The 20,233-nt window shown below is 42.5% G+C and overlaps 1 protein-coding gene across 3 annotated transcripts in view; it reads left to right on the plus strand.

Annotated features, from left to right (window-relative positions):
- BAZ1A (bromodomain adjacent to zinc finger domain 1A) overlaps window positions 1-13,073 on the plus strand; it is a 61,661-nt gene extending 48,588 nt beyond the window's left edge. For all 3 annotated transcript variants that reach the window (XM_065686305.1, XM_065686307.1, XM_065686306.1), the window contains 6 exons: window positions 6,005-6,252; window positions 6,383-6,609; window positions 7,482-7,966; window positions 9,063-9,208; window positions 11,411-11,498; window positions 12,016-13,073. In XM_065686305.1, coding sequence (XP_065542377.1) covers window positions 6,005-6,252; window positions 6,383-6,609; window positions 7,482-7,966; window positions 9,063-9,208; window positions 11,411-11,498; window positions 12,016-12,206 — 1,385 coding nt within the window. In that variant the 3' untranslated portion in view covers window positions 12,207-13,073. The remainder of the gene's footprint in view (window positions 1-6,004; window positions 6,253-6,382; window positions 6,610-7,481; window positions 7,967-9,062; window positions 9,209-11,410; window positions 11,499-12,015) is intronic.
- Window positions 13,074-20,233: the final 7,160 nt, after the last annotated feature.

Raw genomic sequence — 20,233 nt, forward strand, 5'->3', positions numbered from 1 at the left:
TGATATAACATAGTAAAGATTTACATTACAAACTATCAGATTCTCAGGTTTTGAGTTTAAGCTGTAAAACTTGGAAATAAAAGGTTGTAAGAAAAATATAAACTAAAGCAAGATTATAGCTTGACTTTAACACACATTCATTGTTTGGACTCCTCTGATGTGCTCTGGGGGTGAGAGTCGAAGTGCATAAAGTCACTTTGTTTTCTGGGGAAAATGCAGGTTTTGGTGCATTAACATTAGATGTTAGTGCCCTGTGGCACAGTTGACCTAAAACTGTTTCTGCACCTCTGCTGCTGCTGCGCAGAGTCTAGTGTCTGGGTATCAGTTGCCACTGAAGATGAGTTTGAGCTAAATTTGTGCCAGAGGCTTTTGACACGCAGGCATGGGTTCTGTTCCACAAGATCTCATTATCATTGTGATGACCTCTGGAAGAGGGAAATGTGGCAAATGATTGAGATGAAAGGGGAGAGCACAGGAGTAGTTTAAACCGCATCTGTTTAAAAGCGTTACTCGGCAAAGTCATCAGTTCAGGTATGTCTGCCTTTTCCAAGCCAGGCATAACAGGACTTACTTCCTGCTGTATGACTAGATTTATAACATGTGCATGAGACAGTTAATTAAGAGTACATCCAATGTTTGTTGTATTTACTTTGCATGTGCAGGTTGTAAACACATTGTGCAGTGTGTGCCTGCACTTCCAAACTCTCTCTGAGGGTATTTTGGCAACAGCATCTTGCTGACAGCTCTAAGTTTACTACAGTGTGCCCTTAAGGGGAAAGACGTGGTTATGAGTAGGTTATAGCCATAGACTGGGCATCCCGAGTTAGAGGAAGCGGATTAAAAGAGAAATGTCCCTAAAGTGTTGGAGATAAAGGGGTTTTTTAGCAGTCCTCTTGCATCTTTTTTCCAGTGGTCCGAACTATGCCATAATCTAATAATGATGGTTCATCTTTTTGCCTGACCCTTTAAATGATGCTTGGGGTTTCTTGTTGTTCTTAACTTGGGAATCCTTGGATTCCTTTGGATGCCTTTACACTGTGTGACAAAGAAAGTATATAGGGAAAGTCATATTATTTGCGTGTCTTAAATCATGTATATTTGTATATTGTACTGTACCTGTGCATCTCTTCTGCTCTGGAGAATGGTACTGCTGTAAGCTTACAGTAATATATAGAACAACCTGCATAGCTGAAGGAGCAGGAAGGATCCCAGGTGTGTTCTGCTCGGGCTTACTGTCCTAACCATTAAGGGATGGTGTCATGTTCCCTCTTCCTTGCTTTACCTTTGGTGCCAAGTGTCTCATGTTTTCGCTTGCGTAATGAGCTGCTTTTAGCAGATGAGTCTGACTGAAGGCAAGGTTTTAGTTTTGTCATTAGAGAGCTCTTAGAGGAGCTGTGGCTTTGCCTGGCTCTGTAGCAAAGAAAGCTTAAAACATCTATTCACTTCTGATTTTATGACCACTAGGCAGTTAGTTATATGAAAGGTGCTCTGACTTGGGAACTTGTGGATGTGACCAGAAGGTGCAACTGCAAAATGTCAAGGAAGCCTGTGTGTTTGAGAGGCATCTGTCAAACTTGGGCACTTCAGCAGTCAAGCAGCAGTTCTGGATGCACACCTTTCTGGATATAACTTTTCAGTGTTTCAGACGTTTAAAAAAACCAAGAGTGTAAAATTTGCATCATCTTATATTGAGCTTAAGTTCCCCAGTTGGAAACAGTGTCTTTGCATGCTACTGCAGCAGGTTCTGTTTCTTAGGTTGCAACTTGTGTGTGTATAACAGGCAAAGAAAAGTTTTCTACTTAGCTTGACAAGGAGGTGTTAGTACTGTTACTAAAACTTTTTGTACAGAGTGGACACTACTGCTTGCTGGAGATCTGCCTTATGCTCCGAACTGTGATACCCTTTTTTGTTGGTCCCTCTAGAAAGTGGCCAGCAGTACTCTGACAATAGAAATTAACTCCTGGTTTGTAACCACTGGGGTTTGGTTTGTGGATGTTTGGAGTTTGTTTGCTCTCTCGTTATGCTTGATCTTACATAGTCCATTGTGTCCATACAGTCATTTCTTTTTAATAGTTGTTCCAACTGCTTAATGGAACCATCCCTAGACCAAATGCCTGCCTGTCTGTTTCTAACATTAAACCTGACAAGCCCAACATGTTTAGGCTGATTTAATTATCATTGAGGTAAAAACACTGGAAGTCAAGCAAGCGCTTCGAGTTCTGTTCGGTAGCAGTACAGGGGAACACTAGGTAAAAAGAGTACCCCTGCATTTCTGTTTTAAACCAAGTTGAACCCGCTTTGTCTTCATCGTTATTTCAGTTATTCCCTTCACTGTGGAGTTTCTTTTCCCTCTCTGCTCCCCCTTCTCTCCTCCCGCCCTCCTTCACTGTGCTCAGTTCCTATTAGGGAATGGAGTCATAATTCAGAATTTTTAGTTCTCAGTCTATTTACAGCTTCTAGTACTAAAGACAGCACAGTGAAATTCACTGCAGTCACTGGCAAGTTTATCCCGGTGGCCTCCAGGGTGCAGAGCAGACAAAGGGACCCAGCACAGCAATAAAAGGACCAGCTGCTCCTCTCTACTCCGTTTTTGTTCTGAGCCTCTATCAGGCTGCCAGGAGCCTCACTGGTGATTCTGATAAGTTTAGAGTTGAGGTGCATACCAAATATTCAAGTGGAAGAGCAAGAAAAGACTGGCACAGAAGATAGCAATGCAAAAGGAGATCTAGAAACCCCAGAAACTGCACCCTCTGCCTTGCAGAGCTGCTAGGTGGTCCCTAGTCTGCTATTTGGTGATTAAATGTAACATGAATTATATGCATTTCTTAATTGTGAATTGTGTTTTAGAAATCATTTCATTACATATAATTTTAATACTCAAGAACACTCCTGCACAAATATGTCTTAAGAATGTTGTTTCACGTGGCAGGTGAGCTGGTTCTCCTGGTCCTTGAGGAGTGTGCCCATAAACTGGCTATGTTTTTGAGATGTTAGGAGGTTTGTGGGTAGCATAGGCCAGACAAAGTCTTTGCTGAGAGAGAAAGCAGTGGTCAGTGAGCTGCTCCTATAGCCATTTGTATTGGAGAGGGACAGGAAGATAAGGGGAGGGTAGGTTTAAGCCTTCTGTTTGTAGTGGGAGTCAAAGTAAATCCTGGGATGAGCAATTCCTTCATGCATGTTATTCTCTTACCCTTCCCTGCCTACCTTTTTCCACATGCACATGTTGGGTAACGCTGTTCTAGTTACATTTTTAGGCTCCACGAGCATGGATGATAAAAATTAATAAAAAAAATAATTCACCACACTTCAGAAAGGTATTTGAAATAACTGCATTTATGTTGGGTAATCAGAAGATAATGAATGGAAGCACTGAGGGGATAAAAAGAGGAGAGGGAAGACAAGAGTAGTCAAAGAAATGGTAAATTTGAAGTGTTACTTGTATTGCTAAGAATTAGGAACTATTAAATATTTTATCAGGTTTTCTTTTTGTTTGTTTACTTTAATAATTTTGTAGCCAATTCCTTAAAACTGAAGAATTTGTTTATTAAAGCCAAAGGTTTAAACATGGATAGTAACATAAAACCTTTGTTTTATAGTAAAAAACCTTTGTTTTATAGTTTGTGGTAAAATACAACTCACGGATTAAAAAAAAAAAAAAAAAATACCACAAAACCCCCTCTATTTTCTTTTTATCAATTTGCAACAGAAATTTGCATGTTCACAGAATCCTTTCCCCCCACACCTTTAATGCCTCTGTGTGTTTTGGGGTTTTTTGAAACTTTGCAGCATTGTGCAATTGCATATCCTTTCTAGGAATACTAAAATGGAAACCCTTCCCTGAACTCAATAGCTATTGATAGATGAGTGCATAGATCTGTCAAACAACTTAATTTGCATTGTAGCAAGGCTTGGAGAGCTTAGCTGACAGAGGGGTATCCCACTGCGCAGTGTAGAGCTGCTGAGACACAAAGAAAGAGGCCGTTTCTCCCTCCAAGTTAACAATATAAATGAGAAAGATGATGGATGGAAGAAAAAAGTGTTATTCTTATTTTACAAATTGGGATCTGAAGCAGCGGGTGGTGTTTGGCATGTTTCAGCAGCAGGACATGCTGAAGCAGGTCATGGTCAGTCATTTCTATCTCTATATTGCATTTGCAGTTTTGCAGTGCAAATATCTGTTGTGTAATGTTATGAACTATATTGGTAAACCAATTCAGGCTAAAAATAACCACCAAAAAAACCAGTAATTTTGCTCAAGCTGCCACTGTCAGCAAAAGAAATGCTTGCCAATCTGAGATATATATATATATGCTTAAGATAAAGTGTCTTTGCCAGAGTTATAGTAGAAGTTTGCAGCAGAAGTGAACTGGGTCTCATGTTAGTCTAGTGTCCTGACAAGTGGATTTAATTTCTTCTTGCTGATTTTTAAAAGCATACCAGGAAGATAGACTGTAGTGCTGCTTTTGCACCTGACCACTATCCTTAGTAGACTGAACTTCAGACAGGAAACCTAAGGATAAAGTAATAGGAAAATTTAGGAAATCCAGGTTTGAATTTACAGCTCAGGAGTGGCTACATTTTATTTATGAAGTTGTGTTGCCTGTTTATCCTTTGCCTTCTCCCATCACTCCTCTTGTGCTGCTTGCTGCTAATGCAGATGTATGCAAGATTAGGCAAATCCTGGCAGCCAGTTGATGAGAGGCAAAAAGGCCTTGCCAGGAGAGCAATTAGTCTCATTTTTGTTCTTTCATTTTGGCTGTTATTAGATGTTTTCTCATCCTATTGCTGAGGAGAAACCATTTGGCAGGTGGATCATATGCCATTCCTGTGCCCACTGTGACTATAGCAAGTCAGGCAAGGTGGCATTTTATACTGGAGTGCAGCATTAATCAGCTGGAGGTCACACAGTAATAACTGGACTACCCATTCTAGAAGGGAAATCTTTGAACATTTCCATAATGAAAAGTACTACTATGTTGTGTCTTCCTTTCCTTAAACCTTTTGCTTTAAAATGCAAGAAATAGCTTTCAACATTGATAAAGAAATACCCTTTCTGCTCAGCAGCAGCAGTGCAGGGTGTCGTTTGTACCTTCTCATTTCTGTAGTTCCTCAAACAGCCTATTTGATTCTGTAATTCCCAGCTGCTCATTCCCATTCAGTACCTCCTCCCTCACTATCCTGTATGTGTAGTTGTGTGCCTGCTTTGGTGGCCTGGGTTGCAAACCAAACCTGTGAAAATACAATATAATCTCTCATCCCCTGTTTCCCATTTATTTCTAACTGAATTAGGATCCCAGGTCTGACTTGGTTTGCCACTAGGTGTGCACCACAGATTCGTGTGTACTACATTGCTTATAAAATACCAAGAAAACAGTAATATTTCAACTACAGCAGTCACCCAGTCTGGTTAGCTGGACAGACATGCAGGTTGTGAAGTGCAGGACAGGAATAAGGACATTGAGGTGTGGAGGGAGGGCTAAAAGATTGTTTGCTAGATTATGCCAAGAAGTGCAGGTGAGAAAAGCCCTTTAAGCTGTTTTTTGCCAGTGAAGTCTCTGGTTAATGCCAGGTACAATATTTAAATATAAATAATTTTGTGGTTTCAAAATGTACCTACAAGGGAAAGTAAGTTGGGAGTGTCCTTCTTTAATCTTAAGTAATCTTCATTTATAAATTTAATCAAATTGTTAGGTTTCCAGGTTGCTATCTGAGTAATACTTTTATGTCTTTCTCATGTCCCATGTATGTGCAAGTTTTATTGCAAGTGGTATTGAAGAGGAAATTCTTAATGGTATCAGCAGCTTGGAAACTAAAGGGGAAATATTCAAGTATTGAGGAGATAAGACAAAGGTTATAATATTATCCCAGTTTACTACTGCTGTCTTGAGAATCAGAACCTTACCTTATAGTCTAAAATAACGTGGATGTTTGACAAGTTTGATCATTCTGGTGTTTTGTTTTGTTTGTTGTTGTTTTTTTTTTCAATACCCCTCTTTAATGGAAGATGCCAGTGATGGTGGACGGGCCTATAAAACAGTTTTGGATCGCTGGAGAGAGTCACTTCTTTCTTCTACCAGCTTGTCCCAAGTCTTCCTTCATCTGTCTACACTGGATCGAAGTGTCATCTGGTCAAAGTCCATCCTCAATGCTCGCTGTAAAGTGTGTCGGAAGAAAGGCGATGCAGAAAGCATGGTGCTGTGTGATGGCTGCGATCGAGGCTATCATACTTACTGCATCAGGCCCAAGCTGAAGGTACCTGAGGAAAAAGAAGCACTTCCTTTTTACACAAAACTTGAATAGTTCTTAGAACTTAATTGCATACTACTAATGCTTTCTTCTTTCTTCTTTTTTTTTTTTCTTTTTTTTTTCCTTCTCCTTCTAGGTCATTCCTGAAGGAGACTGGTTTTGTCCAGAGTGCCGACCAAAACAGCGCTCCAGACGCCTCTCTTCCAGACAAAGACCTTCTGTGGAAAGTGATGAAGAGACTGCTGAACGACTAGGAGAAGGGGAAGAAGAGGCAAATTATGATGAAATGGGGCAAAGTGAAGAAGAGCATTATGAAGAAGAGCAAGATGAGGAAGATGAATCTCAAGAGGAAGAAGAGATGAGGTAAATGGAAACCCCTTTAGCAGATGTCTTACGGAAATATCTTTATTATTAGGTGGAGCAGTTTTTCACATAAGCACATATCTTGAAAATCCAGTCTGAAAAAGATGTTTATTTAAGAAAATGGCAGCTTGTTAGGAATTTGACTCTTACTGATGGGTTTAATATTAACAAAACTTAGGTCCAGTGCACTTAGACTCACTTTTCAGGATGAAAATTCCAGCCTAGGATGTATAGGTGAGATGGCCATTGGAGCTGCAGTTCTGTACAGCTACTATTTCAATGTAAAGTGGAGAGAGTTTCAAACAGTAGAAAAACCTGTTGACTAAAGCAAGACTGTTTGTGGCTCTGACAGTTGGAATGCAATAGTTGGAGAGAACTTGCATCTCCTTGAGAAGTAAATTTATCTCTGGGATCTTCCTTCTGTCCTGTAATGGAAGGAGAGTCTTGAGTATTAGTTATAAACCCTGACTAGAACATAACTTCTATATTGAGTATTTTACAACTGCAGTTTATTTACATAGCTGGTAATACAGTTTAAAAATCCTAGTTACATATAGTTGCTGTGAAAAATAAGCAAGTGATTTAAAGAAATTGATAGCTGGTGCTCCAGTTAATGCATTTGTATTGCACAAGCTGCAAGGATGATGGAACTTCCAAGCATTTCTTTATAGTAGGTGCTCCACATAGTATCTACTTAAGAGATTTCAGTATTTAAGATAATGGTAGCTGGATGGCTGCATCAGCTTGAAAGGCAACTGCTTACCAGTCCAACCTTGAATGGCTGGGTTTTTTAAATGCTGAATTAGAAACCTGAGGGAAGAGAGACACAGGGAATTTGGAGATAAATAAATATAATTGTTCACTTTTTGCAGCCCATCAAAGCCAGGAAGACCTCAGGTCAAGTTTCCATTAAAAATGAGAGCAGCCAAACTCAACAATCCATTCTCAAGTCAGAACAGCCAGCGTCAGGCAAGATACGCTTCTCGAAGTCAGCAAAACACACCTAAGCAAACTGAATCTTCATCTAAAGTTACCAGGAGGGGGTTGAGAAAGGTAAAATCAGCCCCTCCATCAGTGACAAAGCCTTCTTTAAGACTGAATAGCCGGACCACTCGTCAGACCCAAAGTTCATTGCAAGCAGATGTATTCGTGGAATTACTCAGTCCTCGAAGAAGACGAAGAGGAAGAAAGAATGCTGATAACACACTGGAAAACAGCCCTTCCAATTCTCTTGGATTTAGAATTGTTGATACCGTAGACCCAACTGAGCGGCTTCGGAAGTATCCAGTTTCTACTTCAAAGCTTTCTCTTCCTGTTACTGAACCCAAGAGAAGAGGCAGGAAACGACAATCCACAGGTTAGAGAGATGTGTTTGCCCAGAACGAAAAACATGTTGTGTTCCTTGCTAAAATATTTGTGTGGTAGAGCAAGGAGACTAGAAATTATGCTTGAAGGCAGTTTTACCTCTTCCAACAAGGCAGATCCCTTCTTTTGCAGTGACAGAAATGAACCTCTAAAAGAAAAATTCAGTCATCTAAAGAAAAAATACTTAAATTGCCAAGGAGGTTTATCATACCCATATTTGAAGGTTCATATTTGCTACAATATGGAACAATTGTTAATAAGTGGCTAGAAAATGTGAAAGTGATATTTATGCCTTAACCCTTAAAAATGCAAATGTTTACTTACAGCTTTTATGGTTTGGTTTTGTTAAACAGTGCAGAACACAGATGTAGGCAAAGTAGCGAAATCTGGAATATACACAGACCACAAGAAACTGCTGCCAGAAGAAAAATGTCATCTGTCTGGTGTAGGGCTAACAGTGTTCTTGCTTGTTAAGCTAATAACAATTATGTGATAGTAGGGGAATACTTGGAAAGCTACAATAACCTTTTAAAAACAGAAAGGCCCCAATGTGAGACTGAAGAGTGTGAAAGAGCCTGCACTCCAGTGTGGCAGCCTTGTATTTTGTGCCATTTCTGTCCTTCACCATTGGGAATTTCTGGGCTTATCCTCTAACCACCCTGCTGACTACTCTTGAAAGCAGATAAAACCACTCTGAATAGAGGTTTTGTGGAAGCAAAAGTTATGAGCAGGCAGCTTATTCTGTTTTTCTCTAATAGGGCTTTTCTTTCAGTGTTTAACAGATTGTCTTAAAATTGAAATCAGTGGAAAAAAATCCTTTCCAAAATTAATGTGATGCAGGAGAATGGAGGAGGAACCTGGCTAAGTCCTGGTACTTTGCATTTTGTACTGCAAGAGTGACATTTAGTGGTTAATAACAAGGGTGTAGTATAGTTAATACCTGAAGACAAACTACATGAGTTTTGTGTTGAAACTACAGTTTTACTACCCAAGAATAATGGTGTTTTACTGCTTTTTGAAACTTTTTTCTTGTCAGGTTTTTATATTTATCTGGTGGGGTGGGTTTTGGTTGTTTGTTTTTTTTCCAGAATCATCTCCTCAAACCTCATTGAACAGAAGAAGTTCAGGACGTCAGGGGGGAGTCCATGAACTCTCAGCTTTTGAACAACTCGTAGTGGAACTGGTACGACATGATGACAGCTGGCCTTTCATGAAACTGGTGTCTAAAATCCAGGTAACTGATAGAACTGTAGAGGGGAATGATAATGGTTGAGAATCGTGTTTGCTGCCAGTAAAAATATGGGATTTTATAGTCTTGCTCAAACAGGGGGATACAGATAAGCAGTGTGATTCAGGAGAATGCTTGCATTTCAGCTCAAATATAGTGCCAGAAATAACTTCTACAGTTGACATGTTGTTGGGAATTTTAAAGTATACTTGTCAGGCATTTAAAAATATGAAATGCCTTGATGTGGGGGGAAAAAAGGCAGAGCATGGGACTGCTAAAGGTACGTTTATGTTGATTAATTATTTGGAGTAACCTTCAGTTTACGCAAAGGTATTTTGGGGAACAGGCCTGCAGTAATATAACAAGATAGGAACAGCTTTACTCTGATGTTAACTATAATGCAGTAAAACAGAGAATGTCTTAGCTTAGTTCTTAATTATTCTTGTTTAGCTTTTAAAACATTTGATGGAAAGTAGGTACCTGAAGTAAGCGCCGCTTTAGAGGTTTGTATTACAGTAAAAGTTCCCCAGGCACGTCTGCTTTTCTGCAGGCGGCAAAGGTTTGTCTGCTGGAACTGTCATACCCTAACCAAGTGCCTGTCCTCTCCGAGGCCTCTGGAGCAACTCTGCACCAGCATTCGTGCAGTATCTAGGGCTCGGTGTTCGAGTGCTCTATTAAAATTAACAGCGATAGCTGTTAAATGAAGACTTGAAACTGAATTCAGAGTCACAGCTGGAATGATTAATGTATCTGGACAAAAAGAATGATGTTCAAACATGAATGAAAGATGTAAGTGCAGAGGAGGAGGAGAGGAATCCTGAAGGAAATAAGAGACTAGTGTCTGCCTACTCGTGTACAGTAATTACACTGGATAGTGCAAGAATCTGGTGAATGTAAGGAGGGATGGAGAATTCAACTTAATTTTGATTCTAAAAAGAAACTGCTAGAATTCAGTGTGTTACTGTTTGCCTGAATCAATCACTAAGGGACAGTCTCTGTATAGTTTGGAAAGAAAAATCCCTTCCTGAGTAGTTCAAATTTTCTTCATCATGACAGAAATTCTGGTTTAATTTTTTTGCTGCCTTTAAGACAATGTAAAGAATACACTGAATGATCAGTGCACAGCAAGCCAGAAAAGGAAAACTCTCTTTTTAGTCCTCATGTGAACTGCACTTCTAAAGGGAAAGTAAAATGTGTCAATCTAATTCTGTGTCTCTACTAATTCTTTCTTTAGGTTTATTTGCAGGTCGCACTTCATTTAGTAAAGTTACAGGCCATAAACATGACCTTGGTTTAAAAGCATATATGATGGTGCATGTTGAGACAGGGGGGGCACAAAATCACAAAATGGAATATATATAAACCTTTAGAATTAGTTTTGAGTAATGTTAAGTTTAATGGCTTTGTAACGGTAGCAGGGGAAAATTACTGAGGTGCAGGATACATAGAGAAAAAATAGAGTACAACTAGAGAACACACTGTTTCTCCGAATCAATTCATATCCGAATCCGTATCTTTTCTTGGGGGGAGGAGTCACATTTAGATCAGATAATCCTTTTCTTTTACCCCTTGCCCTGCTTTGTAAATGAGACACTCAGCCTAAGCTTGGTACTTACCTGGAATTCAAAATCTGTGGTCCAAATGGTCAGTTAGGCAATCCTTTTCCTCCCCTTACTTCCATCACATAAACACTGTTTCTCTCTGGTACTTGAATACTGTGTTCTTGCTACAGAAAGGTTCACTGCTTCCTGTTCAACACCAGGAACAGGAATGGAGCGTCAGGATTTCACTTCTGTAATACAGTGAATAGTAGTGGAGTGAAAATGGTCATTACTCATGATTGAGGAGCTTTTAATATTGTAATATGTTGCAGGAAAATGAAAGGGTCTTAAATCTTGGAAATCATTTTGCGCTTGACAGATGGGAACACTGTAGTGCTTATCTGTTCATGCAGTTTTCTTACAGTTGTTCACAGGGTACTTAGGGCTAGATTTATTCACTGGCTAATATTTGCTGTGGTCTACTACTTGAATGATACAGAAATGAAGCAATACCTGAGAACTAACATTCAGTTCAGATGGAGGTGGTTGCTTGTGACTCCTCTGTTTAAAAGCAAAACCAAAATGCTTTTGCTAATACATCATTTGTTTATAGGTAGAATTTTAAGCTTCAATTGTCTATGGAAATTTTTATTTTTTTTTTTTTTAGGTACCAGACTACTATGATATCATCAAAAAACCTATTGCCTTAAATATTATCCGTGAAAAAGTGAACAAATGTGAATACAAGTTAGCATGTAAGTATTACTGATTGAAAGAGGTAATGAACCCTCTTCTCGCACTTTAAAATAAGTTCTTGTCATAAAATAGAGCTGTGTCAGAGAATTAGGAAGCTGAAATGGTTTGGTTTGGGGCTTCTTGGTGTGTTTTGGGTTTTTTTTGAAAGAGCATTTACTAATATTTTAAAACAAGATTTGTTGAACAGTTCTTTTACTCCAAGATGCATGACCTACAGATAGGTAAGAAATGAGCAGCTGAGGAACTGCTGGTAATTTCTCAAGCCTTTGATGTCAGTGAGTGGCACTGAAATATTTAGAAAAGGTCCTGTTGTTACTGCTGGATTTGTAGTTTTTATTGATAATAAGAGAAATTTCAAGAATGCTTACATGGCACTAATATAATGATAGACACTTGACACATGCAAAGATGTTTTTGTGTTGTGACTGTAGGATCACTGTAGTGATTCGGTGGTGTCATACTGCTTTATCATACTGCTCTGACACACGCTCAGTTGATTTACTTTTTATTTCCTAGCGGAATTCATTGAAGACATTGAGCTGATGTTTTCAAACTGCTTTGAATACAACCCTCGTAACACAAGTGAAGCAAAAGCTGGAACTAGACTTCAAGCTTTCTTCCACATTCAGGCTCAAAAGCTTGGACTTCCAATCACATCTGGTAATGTGGACCACACCGCTCCTGCAGCGAAGAAGTCACGAATCTAACCTCTACCTTCCAAAGGATTTTTTTGAGGAATCTGCTATGTTCATTAAAAAGAAATGTTAAATCTTAAATCACGCAGTCGTCATACCTGTATAAAGCAATAACAACTGTTTAACCACCTTGAAGTGTGGCCTGCACTATATTCTCAATGTAATATTAAGCACTCAGGAGAACGTAGGAAAGATTACCTTTGCTACAGTTTTATTCAGTGTCTGATAATTTTTGATAGATGTACTGGATACAGTACTGGTTTACAGAGGTTTTGTACATTTTTAATACATTCATGTGTCCAAATATCTTCCAGAAGAACATTGTTTTTTTCCTGCACAAAATGACCTTGTTTCATCCTCTAGATTTTGTAGGAGCTGTGGTATGGAGGGCTTTATCAACTCAGATAAAATCTTCTGCTGTAGCACAGTTGAGGAAACTGTGTGTGTGTGTGTGTGTTTGAAACTTCTTTGAGCATACCTTCTCAACACTACACATGAATGAGTACAACTGCATATCTTTTTAAGTACTGTACCAGTGCTGGCTGGAGGTATTCAGTCTGAGTTTATTAAGTAGATATTTATTTAGCATTCAAAGTAATTTGTGAATTTGTTTTGTATTTATAAAATTTGTACTTGGGGATTAAAAACAAAAAAAAAACAAACAAAAAAAAAAAGAGGAGTTCCATAACTTTTTTATTTTTTTTCTGGGTTTTTTTTTTTTTGTTTGTTTATCCCCCTCTAACTTGATGATCAATCAATAAACACCTGCCCATGGCCCTGGCAGTTCTTCTAGCAATGCGTAAATTTACGGGACTGTACTATAAGTTTCTACGTACAACTTTGGAAGTGCACAAATAAAATGACACATTTTTCAAAGTATTTTGAGCTTACTGGCATTTCCTTCTGCGTTACACTGCTTGCACCATCTTCCCCGTTAACCTACCAGGACAAGCTGCTGGAGAGAACGTGGCAGAACTTGGTTTCCATGTGAGTACCCCAGTCAGCGTTTTCAGCAACTGCAGCCACTGTGACACCTGGTCTCTGAGTGATGCAAATGTTCACCAACATGTAAGGAGTAATGTAAGAAGTATGTGCATAAGTTGTATAGTTATTTAATTTGGATCTTTATCCTAAGAGTGTAAAACCTCATAGCTTTGTTTAGCTGACCAGCACCTTCTTTAAACTACTTGCTCTTCTTGACAGTTTTACTTTCAGTATTTATTAATTTAAATGTATTGAACTTGGTTTGAGTCAATGCCTTTAAGAGCCTTTAAAAACCAGTTTTGCTCACCTGGAGGTATGCCACACTGAAAAAATGGCATGGATCAGAAGTCTGGGGGTAGCAAGAGGTGGCTAGAATGGGCATTCCCTTGAGCCCAGGGAGCAGATGGCAACACATAGGAGACTGATCAGGTTGAAATGCTGGATTTGGGTGGGGGTGTTTCTTAAAAAAGCAAACCTAAAATGATCTAAGCCTGAGAACAGTGGGGATATTGTTTAGAAATATGTCTGTTGATACTTCAGTTTCTGTGTGAGCCTTCGCTTGTTCAGAGCTGACATCTCTCCCGTCCAAAGATGCGTTTCTTGTTCCCAACACAAAGAATGTCAAACTCCACAAGGAACGTAAGCAGCAGAAGACTTCTTTGCATGGTGTATGTGGTACTTGATATCCCTGCATCTGTCTAGTTCCAAGAGGATGTGAACATCCTGACTAGCAGGTTGCACAGACACTTGTGCGAGTTCTTGTTCATATGAATAGTCCCCATTGACTTAAATGTGAGTACTTCGTGTGGGGGGAGTGCTGCGGGCTGAGCAAGTCCATCTGTGGCAGATGCAATTTAAATGGTTACTGTCCCCAACCTCCCAGCTGTTCATTCCTATCACTCTTCCACCAAGGTTATTTCCTTCGAAAGCTTCCCCTCAGCCAGCACCATGGTAAGTCTGAGTTTAGGCAGAGCCGGTAGGAACAGTTTAACCCAGCTCTCTGCTTGTGACGTGGTGGTTGTATGCTTGTGCCATGAACTACATTAGCAATTTGTCATGAGGTTTGCAAGCCTTACTTAAACACGCTGAAGGTGAAATCAGAGAAGTGACCACTTCTCCTTTGATCAGCTGTGTTTAAATGTATGCTGCATGTGCAATGGAGATGCCCTTGGCTTCAGTGGTGCTCACAGGGCATGGGCCGAGCCTTTGGTTCCTGGTAGTAGACTGCCTGAGTCAGTACTTTCAGCGCAGCTTTTTCAGACTTCAGCTATGTTTTCTCTGAGTTATGTCAAGATGTCTTTCTATGGCTGTTTATTTCCCCCAGGCATATCCCTTTGGAAAAAGGGAAATTGCTTAATACTTCCTTCCTGGTCATAATCATGGCATAGTTGTGCTCCATGTACACCTTTCCACCAAAACAAACTCGTGTCATACTATGACCAGCCATGCCATGTGCTGTTACCACCAGACAAAGTGTATCTGCAGAGGGCTCCAAGCCAAAGTCTCACAAAGGTGCAGAAATGGATAGGGTCAACGGCTTCACCTCCAATTCAGAGCTGCAACTAATCAGGCTGTACCAGACACTGCAGGAAAACAGGCTCCAAGTCCAATGCCTGTCCTTCAAGCAGCATTTTGACAAGATCCAACAGTGAAAGTCTTTCCCTTCTTGGCAGATCCAATATATCTTACCCTGGCAGGTACCCAGAGGCTGCTATACCTGCTGGTTTTCCTGTTGTGCAAATTCAGCTGCCTTCATTCACGTCAGGGCTAGGAATTACAGGGTAACCACCCTGGGCCATTTCTGATGGGTTTTGTATGTAACTCATAACCATGGGGCCAGGTCCTTTGGAGGAATCGGGCTCCAACCCAAAGGACTCTCTCTTCCAGCGAGTCTTGGTGTTTCCTCAAATACAACTTGCTCACCTCCTGGCCGCCGCAGACTGACGAAGATGCAGAAGACAGATCTGTGCAGTGGCTGCTGTTACTGGAAGCTGCCCTTCCTACCCAAGGAGGGTGAGGTCAGGAGGAGAAGGCTGGATGCGGCCTTGTTTGATGATTGCATCAAGCTGATGCTGGCTGTTCATGCTTGGGTGTCAGCCAGCACCACCAGAGAACCAAAGTTGTATTCAGATACAGGTGATCACCTTGGCTGGCATATTCAGTGTCACGTTTGCTTGCTGGAAGCCTAGCTTCTGGAAACATTAACAATGCTGGAAAGCTCAAGCTGCTTTGGGCTGGCAGAGTGCATGGCAGATGTGAGCCAGCGCTCTTTCGGGTTTGGGCTGTGGCCAGCACCCAAGCGCTGGATGGCTCTTGTGTGGAAGGTGAAGTTTTCACTGCTGTAGGAGGGAGCACATTAACGTTAGTATTAACAGTAAAGGAAGATGTTCTTAGCATAATCTTAGCAAATACGGGCATTAGAAACCAGCAAGAAGCAGCCAAAAACCAGCCTGAACTTACATGTGTGATTACAAGGAGGAAGAGATTGACAGACCCTGACCAGCCCAACAGTCGCCAGCTGCCCCACAGCCACCCATCCGTGGAACAAGCACAGTCCAGAAGTGGAGATTGTGCTAGGGATGAGTGCAGGGAGCAAATCTCTGCCGACACCACACCATGGCGACGTCCTGCCCAGTGCCATGCTCCCGCTGGACTGGTACTCTCGCTTTGTCTGTGTACGTTCAAATGAATAATACCTTGCCCTGGTCACGTTGCCTTGTGTGGATCACTGTCATAACAGCACCAGTCCCAGCTAACGCTTCCCGAGGCTACCAAGCACTCTTTCTACCCTGTGAGAGCCATTCCACTGAAGAAACTGCCAGTGTGTGGATGGCTGCAGGCAGTTTCAGCGCCACAGCAGTGACTTCGGGGTCCAGGTCTGCAGAGGTGCTCCCTGTGCTTCACCCAGCTTGCTGTGAGGCGATGTTCTGAGGTTTCTCAGCCTGCTGCCATCAGCACCACGTGATGTCTGCTTCCTCCCACCTGCCCTTCAACAAGCAATGTACTTCCCTTAATTCGGTGCCTTCTTAAACAGCACCCTAGTAAAATACTGCCTTTAAGAGCTGGATTGTATGTATGTATCAGGTCTGTGCAACAACCCCTCTTGGAGAATCTCCAGTTACCACCAGTAAGAAAGTTTCCTGGTTTGGGGCACTCTGGTTTGAAGATGTTTGGATTAAGTCCAGTGCAAAAGGTGAAATGACTTGTGCTGTAAATGGAAAGAATTATAAAGGCAGGTGTGTAAAGCCATCACCTTGTTTCCCATCTGTTGCCTAAGAGGGGTGCTGAAATAGCAACATCCCTAAAATGTGTCTGTGGGCTTATGTGTGTATACTTGTGTGAAGTTTGGTATGTTCAACTGCTGTAAGCCCGTCTATTAAACAATGCTTACCATTAATGCTGTACTTCATTCAAGGCTTATCTCCAGTACCTGGGAAAGTGCTGCTGGAACTGTGATTTACTCAGACCACGAGTGGTGCTGGGAGCAAAGCCCAGTGTCCTCCTGCCTCCATGGTCCCAGCGGCATCCCCCTGCCCTAGCTTCAGTGACAATGTGTGGCTGGGGTTGTGCTTAAACTTGGGTTTATTTTTCCTAAGAAATCAAACGTGCCTGCCCTGCTGGCGGTGAAGCATTCCATCATCTGCAGCTGCGTTCTGCCAAACAGACACTTTTCCAAACCAGTGCTTTTTAATACTTGGAGTGCGTTAAAATGTTCAGCCTCGGTACAGACTACACCTGACATGGTCACAGTGGCAGAAGGCCGCTTATGTTTCCCAACAAGTGCACTGAGGCCAACTTTGGGTTTGTTTCTCTACCACAATATATTGGTTTCCTGGGTTTGTGGTGCTGCTTTCTAGAAAACAGCTAAAACTGATTTCAGATTACTTCTTTCAGGTGCAACTCCACCTTTAACAGTTTTTAGGTACGAAAGGAGAAGGGAAAATACGTGTTTTCTGGGCACACAGAGGAGTGTACAAGGGGAGAAGCTCTGGGCGTGCGGCAGGCTGGCCCCAGGTGAGGTCCCCCCAGCTTTTGCTGGCAGGGGAGAAGGCAGCAAGGCTGGGGCTGAGCCTGCGCCCTCCCCGCTGCTCGCGGGGTGCATCCAGCTGTTCAGGTCACTCGTGTTTGAGGACAGAAACGTTCGATTGGGCCAAGTTTCCTATGGGGATGTAGGTGCCCGCAGACTCCCCGCAGCCGCTGCCCGTGGAAGAGCAGCTTTCGCTTGCTCTCCTCCGCAGCTGCTCTCCTGTCCTTTCTCAGGCTTGTTTCAAGGGACCACAAAAGCAGTGGTCTTTATTCGAGCAGCGGAGCGCCGCTGCGTTAGCACCGTGTCGCTGCACAGAGTCACTCTGGCACACGGTGCAGCTGGGCTTAACAGTGCCCCGTGGAGGAGCAGAAAATGGAACGCTTGTGCCATCGTCTCCCTTGTAACAACAGCTGTCTAATAGCGGATATTCCTGCTCTGCCAGGGTGACACACGGTCCAACTCGAGTTTTGTCAGTTTGCTATTCTTAGCTTGCCAGTTTCTTTAGGCTTTATGCAGGTATTTCCTAGGTTAAGAGTCCTACAAGAACATATATAATAATCTATGTCCTTTCCAATTCTTATTCTCCAAGCACCTTACAGATGAAATTAGCCTGGGGAGGAAAGGACCCTGAGGAGATGGGCTGCGCTGTGGCTTGGCTGCTGTGCATCATGTGTTTGAAACGGCAGAAACGCGAGCCAGGATGCTGAAACCTTTGGGGTTTGGATCAGTTCTGCACCTGATTCTCGGCAGCGCGGGGATTTGCCTGTGGGATCAGGGCTTCATAGCTGCCTTTCGCGAGCATTCCAGTGCAGATCCCACCATCAGTCACATGCTCGGCCCTGCAGTGCTGGCACCGCTCAACCGTGCTGCTGTCACCAGAGGACACTTTCGCACTGACCGACAGGTCCTGCGATCCAGGAAGGGTTATAAATATTCCTGTGGCCCCGTCATCCTAAAGCCCATCCTCAGCCACCAGCAAGTGATCTCAACTCATGTATTTAGCATGTCGGGCTTAGCTAGTGCTGTATTTTTAGATTGCTATCTGCAGAAGAAAAACGCAGCGGTTTTGAAAGGCGAGATCAAATTTCTAAGCAAGATGCTTTGTGGGGGGGCTTCGCGATGCTTGAGTAGGTTTAGTCAGTGCGTCTTTTGTTTCCGCAGTTGTCCATCTCTGCTCCTAAGAGGTTTCTTAAGTCAGTCCTTGGGTTCAACCTTCAGCAGACAGAGTTTCCTTCCATTCAGATGGGATGCTGCAAAATGGGTACGAGGTCTGTTTGTTTGGAGTAATTTTAGTTAGTATTACAACTTCAGAACCAAAAGTGTCTATGCTCCTTTTTGTCTGGCCTTTGCAACTTCCAGTCGAAGCAGCCCATATGAATTAATCTCCCCTGTCCTGGCACTTTTGTGATGGCTTCCTCCATCTCCTGGAGAGGATTTGTTCCCTTCCTGGTGATTATGTATGGCAAAGATGTCTCCTTAAATCACACCTACAATGGCACAGAAGTGCTGATCATGATTAGAAACAGCCCATTTGACAAGGACCTTATTCCAACGCAAGACAACACAACTCCAGTGGGAGGGGAAGCACGGAGCAATGAAAGGTTAGTAGCAAAATCGGGCCAAGGCTGCAAGACTTGGGATAAGTGCCCAAAATCTGTGCACAATCTGTGTACAGTGCTGCTCTGCACTTGTCTAGCCACAGGAAAACAAGGATTCCTTGTCCCACCAGGAACCCTGGATGGGGTCATCTGGGGGGGGTGCTCTTCTGTAAAGAAGAATGTAACAAAGTTGAATCATTATATTCCTTCAGTGCCAGCCCGCCCCAGCATCCTGAAGGTCCGCATGCATCTATCCAGAGGGAAAGGGCTTTCTGAGACCATTGCCACCTTTTCCTGGAGGGACACCAGCTTAAACCATGTCATCTGCCGAGATGTCCAACCGCATCCTAACTGTTGGCAGTTGCTCCCCTGCAAACCAGGCTGAAGCTGTTCAGGACATTAGCTCTTCCAGGTGTCCTGCTCCTCCCTGGAGAGGAATCCCTGCTGCATGGCTGCACAAGTTTCCAGGAACCTGCAGCAGGAAGAGACACACGGCTCAAGCAAGGTGCACAACGGTGCTGCACACCCACTGTAGTAACAGACAACTTTCTTCTGGGGGCAAAGGCAGGGCGTTTTTGCCATAAACATGAAAAGGCCAGCAAGGGATGCAATTGCTATTGAAGGAGCAGCTCCTAGGGCCCTTGCATTGATGAACATCCCTGCTAACCTTGGCACCCCAGCTTTATAGCTGCACTAGGAACTCCTGACAGAAACCAGCAGAACTATTAACAGCATCTCCTCCGTGCGACTGGTGTGTGTGCCCTTGAACAGCGCCAGGACGGTGTATGAGGAGTGCGAGGATTCCTCCGAAACCGTGAGCGGATGCCGTGGGCTGGGGAAGGCACTCGCAGGAGCTGCCAGGCGTGGGAAGGCGCGTTACCTCCCCTGCAGACACAGACGGGGAGAATAACGCGTTTCAAGCTACAAACGGTGCAGTTCAGCCAGAAACACGCTGGCAGTGCCAGAGAACAGTTTGGGTTTTCTTCATACTGGTTTCACACTGGCGCGCTATTCCTGGGAGAGATTCTCACTTTTAGGGGACTCTGCCAATAGCTCATTTTGCATGAAGAAGTCATGTATACAAAACAAGAACCCAAAGGGAATGGATTATCCAGAAGAGCTTTTTCCGGGTGACTGATGCATCCAGCACATTGTGCTGTTGCGTTTTGGCTGCCTGAAGAACATTTCTGGTCTTTTATTTTATTAGAATAATCAAATGATATAATCTTTATCTTGTTTAGTATTACAGCCCATTCTTCCAAAGTGCTCTGGCAGCTCTCCCCTTAATCCACTTACCCAGCGTAGAGGTCAGCCACAGATGCCTGGTTTTCTAAAGGTCACTTTGGCTCCTTTCTTGCCGTTTCACTGTAATAAACATTATTCTGCAAAGCACAGCAACTACCGTGCTCCCAGAAAGCGGTGCTGCTTTT

The sequence above is a fragment of the Lathamus discolor genome, chromosome 6 (genome assembly GCF_037157495.1).
Source record: "Lathamus discolor isolate bLatDis1 chromosome 6, bLatDis1.hap1, whole genome shotgun sequence".
In the NCBI taxonomy this organism is placed as follows: Eukaryota; Metazoa; Chordata; class Aves; order Psittaciformes; family Psittacidae; genus Lathamus; species Lathamus discolor.